The 6369-nt window shown below is 32.3% G+C and overlaps 1 protein-coding gene across 2 annotated transcripts; it reads left to right on the top strand.

Moving 5' to 3' along the window:
• The first annotated feature begins 276 nt into the window (after positions 1-276).
• On the top strand, positions 277-6359 carry LOC149054846 (alpha-L-fucosidase-like). 2 transcript variants are annotated; one of them, XM_089229059.1, is made up of 10 exons: positions 277-435; positions 517-783; positions 2687-2828; positions 3352-3458; positions 3559-3719; positions 3929-4130; positions 4618-4758; positions 4832-4997; positions 5070-5208; positions 5366-6359. In XM_089229059.1, exons 2-10 carry the CDS (start codon positions 537-539, stop codon positions 5465-5467), a joined length of 1407 nt encoding a protein of 468 aa, XP_089085185.1. In that variant the 5' UTR covers positions 277-435; positions 517-536; the 3' UTR covers positions 5468-6359. The 2 variants fall into 2 exon arrangements, with proteins under 2 accessions (XP_089085185.1, XP_089085184.1); XM_089229058.1 differs by having other exon boundaries at positions 279-435; positions 496-783.
• The last annotated feature ends 10 nt before the right edge of the window (positions 6360-6369 follow it).

Below are 6369 nucleotides of genomic sequence, written 5' to 3'. Positions count from 1 at the left end.
AATATGTGAATTCTACCGCGAAATTTTTTTTGCATTTTTATTTCAAATTCAACGCGTATACTATAATGGGTTGGACGTGGTCGTGAAAACGTATACCTGTTCTATATTATATACGTATAAATAGTCTGGTGGTGTTTTTGCGTTATTTACATTATAAGTATACCGCGGTTACGTTATGCAAATATCGCGCGGAGGACTGTCCGCACGACTGTTATTATACATTGTACCGCGTCCTGTGACCTCTGTATATTATAACTCCTAACAGTCCTAACCCGCAGCTGCAGTCAGTCGCACGCGAAACAACCGACGACGACGACGGCCTTGCGTTTGTGACTGTGTAGTGTGTAGGCATTTTAAACCAACGTAATTTTTCGTACCAAAATTTTCGCCGACTGCAGTCTACACTCGACAGTGTCGTCCGCCGAACTAGAAAGTGTACGATAATAATATTATTTATAGCGCAACACGAAATAATATAATATAATATAATATTAGGTATTACCTACCTGTACACAGTACGGTGCGGAGAAGGAAGGATGCCGAACTTCCGCCGCGTGACCGGAACGGTCTTCGCCGCCGTCGTCACCTCGTGGATATCCACCTCGGCGGTATGCGCAGCGGCTGCTTCTCCCGGCGTTCAGCGATACGAGCCCGACTGGACCAGCCTGGACGCCAGACCGCTGCCCGCGTGGTACGATCAGGCCAAGTTTGGGGTGTTCATCCACTGGGGCGTGTACTCGGTGCCGGCGTTCGGCAGCGAATGGTTTTGGATGAACTGGAGAGGTAAGCACTGTCGCACCGACTGCGTAGGTACCTACATTGTATATCAAACCCGATTTATTCTTTAATAATACATATTTTACTCGATTTCTGATTTTCGAAGCTTTTATATGCATTCTTATATGCATTCTCAAGGACCATAATATGTTATGTTTTCAACTATTTAGGTTAGTTTAGGTCACCATATAAGTAATTAATATGTATATGATATGAAAATCTAATTATTTGAAAATATGATCCTCTATTATTCCTTAATGTATTTAAAAATGTACAATAACTACAGAACTTGAACAAATTCATAATTAAAGGACAAAATAAGGATGAGCGTCATTGAGCGTGCTTAAAAATCACCTTTATAATATATAAGGAGTAAATCGTATAGGTATGACACGTAACTATTAACTGCTTTATGCATTATTATTTAAATTCGTTTTGTTGTGGCGAATTATTCACAAAAAAACGAAAAATTAATCTAGCCTTTTTTACCATGTTTAATACTTTGTTTTTAAAATGTACCAGCTTTCACATCTAATACCTAATAGTCTTCCAATAAATTGCTTACTCAGGAGTTCTAAATAATAATTTAATTAAAACATACAAATTAATAAATAATTATAATATACTAATGAATTTGGTTTTGAATGTTATACGATATATACCAGTATTATTATTACTATAATATGTAGTATGTACACAATATTCTCGCTACAATGGTTCGATTTCTTCATAGTTAAACTGACACAATAACACGATATAATCACCTGCTACAATATTTAATCGTTATCTACTTATCTAAGTTTAGTTTTGACATAATTTCAAACGTATTTTCACCGAGATAGTTAGGTATTATATGGGAAAGCAGAAGTATTTTTATTTTTTATTACGTTTTATAGTTTATGTTTAAATTGATATTTTACATTTATGAAAATTCTTACCAGGGGCGTATTTAGATTTTTTTTTTTTTTGGGGGGGGGCTGTGGTATTTTCTCCAACGGAAATTCCCAATTCAGCCTATATGAGTTAGAAAATTTACATCTGGTAGGACATAATAAGCAGACTTCATAAACAATTCCTGGATTTCGGGGGGGGGGGGGCTGAAGCCCCTTCAGCCACCCCCATGAATACGCTCCTAGTTCTTACTGAAAACGGACAATATAATTATTATTTCAAGTCGTTTAGCCGATATTAGATATACATATAGATTATGCCTAGTATATAATATAAATTTTTATAAGTATTAATAATAAATTTTTATGTGATAATAAAATTATCAAAATAATTATGTTTTGAATCACAATAGTAGGAACACATTTTTTCTATGTTTACCCGAGCGGTTTGTTTGCGTATATTTTTGTCGCTAGTGGCTACTATTATTTGCTATAAGTAGGCACTAACAGTACCTACTATAGTACTATATTGCTTTTATTTGCTTAAATTAACGTTTGTTCATGTAATCATTATAAACGTCTACGAACGATTGTCCATTGTATGTTTAACAAGGTAAAAGTAGTAAGTACACAACACTAAATATTTCTTTGGTGCTGTACTGCTGTGTACTTGTGTCTTATTAAAAACACAATAGGTACACATTCGTAGACATTTATAATAATTATACACAATAGACGTTAATATTTAAGTAGGTTACATTAAAAACCATTATTTATTAACATTTTAACCTTAGATAGATATTCATAGATATAAATGGATTAAAGGTTAATATTTTTGTACAAAAAAAATATTGTTGCATGAATATCTTGTAAGGTGGGTTAACGCATAAACGACAATAAACGATGGTTACCCCCCCCCCCCCCCCCCCCCAAAAAAAAAAAACGCCAATCATTTAATATTTGAATCGTATAATATTGTAAATTATGATTTTTCATACTTACTCTACGTGCCTATTCAGGTAGAAAGGGCGCAAACTATGTAAATTTCATGACAAAAAATTACAAGCCAGGTTTCACATACCAAGAATTTGGACCCCAATTCACTGCGGAGTTCTTCGACCCCATGCAATGGGCCAGTATCATCAAGGACTCCGGTGCAAAGTAACTACCTATACAATATTATATAATTATTAACGTAAGTTTTCATTTTTACAAACTGTACTTACGGAATCATTAAAATGTCTACGACAAAACTGATGGACATTACGCACATCACTACATCAGTAATCATAATGTATATACCCGCAATTTTTTGTCACACAAATATCAAAATTTGAAAATTATTAGCACTGCAACAGTGCAATACAACAAATTAGGGTGTTTTATACATAATACAGGGAAGCGGGGAAAAAATGAAGGAAAGCCCACCCAGCATTTATATATTTTCCAAAATAATAACTCGGGCTCGGATTTCAATACATTTGCATATTTTTTTTGGAATGTGTTATGGAATATGTTATGCATGTAAATGTAATTATATATATAATTTTTTTGTTTTTAGGTCATAAATGTATTTATTTTTATTTTTAGAGTATTTAATCTGACTCCAAATATTTAATTTACCTACCTATGTATAATGCTTGTATTTTTTGTTACATTATTGTATCTATCACATAATATATAGATACGTCGTCTTGACCACTAAACACCACGAAGGTTACACATTGTGGCCATCGAAAAAATCATTCGGATGGAATTCTGTAGACGTAGGACCCCACAGAGACCTAGTAGGTATGTAAATACAATTAATTATTATGGAGACGACAATTTTATGTCGAGTGACAATGTATTATCATATTATATGATACTATTATGTTTTTCATACGTGAAGGTGACCTGAGTAGAGCCATAAGGAGTTTAAATAAGACTCGGTTTGGGGTGTATCATTCATTGTACGAATGGTTTAACCCGCTTTGGTTACAAGACAAACAGTCAAATTTAACCAGCCGCACATTTGTGACCGAGAAAGTCCTCCCGGAACTATACGAATTGGTAAAAATATTGATGATTGTATATATATATATAAAAAAAAAATAAGGAGTGTACATAATAATATAATATAATTATAAGAGTAACCTACCCAATAAAAATAATAATAAACAGTCTTTATAAAATATGAAAATTATCATAAAGGCTGGTTATTTCATTGATTATCGTTGCAATACAATAATAAAAATGTGTCTTGTACACAATATATACAGGTGAACCATTATAAGCCGGAAATCATATGGTCGGATGGCGAATGGGAAGCTTCCGACACCTACTGGGATTCATTGAACTTTCTTGCGTGGCTCTATAACGACAGTCCTGTCAAAGATACGATAGTGGTGAATGACCGATGGGGTGGAGATACGCTGTGCAAACACGGTGGATTTCTGACTTGCGCGGATAGATATCAACCAGGTATCGTATATAATATTATAGATTTGAACAAAAAATTACATTTGATAAATTAATAAATGTAGGTACGCGTATATAGGTAGGTACAGACGTTACAGTATATGTAGGTATACAGGTTGAATGTTGATCCTTTTATCGAAGTATATTTATTACTCATTTCAAAATCTATTAAGGTTATCTTGTATAAACGTACAACGCAGCAAAAACTGTTTTTGCTGGACACTTTACTCTCTCTCTAGTCTCTGTATTTATAGAAGAATTACAAAAATTCCAAAACACATAGAGAAGAACTTCATCAGTGCTATAGCTCTGTAGTATATGTTTATGAGTAACATAATAAATACAAATTACAATTAAAAGTTATCAGTTTGAGAACATACGTTCTTTTCAAGACCTTAATATATTTTAAGTAATAGCTATACTAAGGTAGAAAATTAGACATTAGTACAGGTACAATTAGGTCTATGGTTACATATTATTTATATTTTAGGAAGGGTTGTTGGTCGAAAATGGGAGAACGCCATGACAATTGATAAGTATTCGTGGGGATATAGAAGGAACGCTCGAGCATTAGACGTGTACTCGATAAATGACTTAATCACCCAACTAGTCGAAACAGTAAGCTTTGGAGGTAAATTATACTCAAACTCTATAACAAGTTAGTTATTATGTTTATAGAGTGCAAAAAAAAAATGAATTTACAGGTAATCTGTTACTAAACATTAGTCCTACCAGTGATGGCATGATTCCTCCGTTACACGAAGAGCGTTTGCTACAAATCGGTCAATGGTTGTCGGTAAATGGTGAATCTATTTTTGAAAGCAGTCCGTGGTCGACATGTCAAAATGATACACAGCAACCAAACTTATGGTAAAACCGTAACAACAGTACTTTAAACGTTCATATATATTTATCAATAAATTGTATAAACTTGATTTTAAGGTATACGCGAGGAAAAAATTTTTCGACAATTTATTCAATTGTTTTACAATGGCCAGTTGGTAATTTACTCAACTCTGCGTGTCTGGACAAATTAGATATCGAGTCTATTGTTATGTTGGATACACAAAGTAAACTCAAGGTAATTTACCAAATAGATAAAAAAAAAGTAACTTTTCGCATTCGTACATGTCTATAATAAGATATTATATATTCATATTTATAAGTGTATAGCGTATACACTAAATTGAATTACAATATTTTTATCACGTTAACTGTACCATTTTAAATTGTTACAGTGGAGTCAAAAGACAGAAGGTGGATTGATGATTAAGCTAGAAGATAAATCTAAAACCAAAACAGAGTGGGGATGGGCTCTACGGGTTACTTTGAACTCTTAAGTGTTTTTTCGGGAACTGAATCCTCTCAGTTGTACTAATAATATTTCATAGGAAACAATTGTGCCAAACATCTAAAACAAAAATGTTTAATATGTTTTTACTGAAATGAACAAGTACAATTATTATTGTTAGCTAAAATTATCAAATTAAGTTCAAGTATACCACACTTACAGTTAATAAGAACCTTCTGGTCATTAAAAACATGTGACTCCCGGTTAATCCAATATGATCTTTTTGTATTTGTAATAAAAAAAATTCCACCTATTCAAATTTCATTATATATCAATAAATTACCCACTTACCCGGACCTACAGGCCACTATATATATTATAATTATGTTTTTACAATTAAGAAACCATTATTAATTGAACTTGCCTCTTTACAAAATGATTGCTGTGGTATATTATAAAGGAATCTTTTTGGCAATTTGCTGCTCTCGTATATGTTCACGGAACATAAACATAATAAACATCCTCTCAATAAAGAAGCCAAAAACGAAAGTATGGCATGAACGCGGTGACTTAGACTATAATTTTCATTTGTTCGTCTGAATAATAATAATAATAATTATTATTTCAATATAAATTACTATGCTATACACGAGCTAAAATTAACAAGTTAAATTATTAGAAAATAAATATTTTTATTTTGGTTTGTTTAGACGTATATCTACTTAGATATTTACTTTAAATTTGTTTTTTTAATAATATCGGGAACCTATATTAAAGATTGGTGTTTGGCCAGTATGATTTCAGTTTTTTTTCAACCATGATATTATTATAGATACCTAGTTCAATAATGATAATTTAATTTAGAAATACGTATAAGAACCATAGTTGTAGTTTATATTTTTTGTATTTTTGAAATTGAATTAAATTGTTTCCTATGCCTATTTGAACTTT

The sequence above is a fragment of the Diuraphis noxia genome, unplaced genomic scaffold (assembly GCF_037042655.1).
Source record: "Diuraphis noxia isolate RWA-SAM2 unplaced genomic scaffold, SU_Dnox_SAM2 contig0005, whole genome shotgun sequence".
Taxonomy (NCBI): Eukaryota; Metazoa; Arthropoda; class Insecta; order Hemiptera; family Aphididae; genus Diuraphis; species Diuraphis noxia.
The sequence above is the reverse complement of the archived record's forward strand: the minus strand, read 5'-3'. Positions and strand labels throughout refer to the sequence as shown.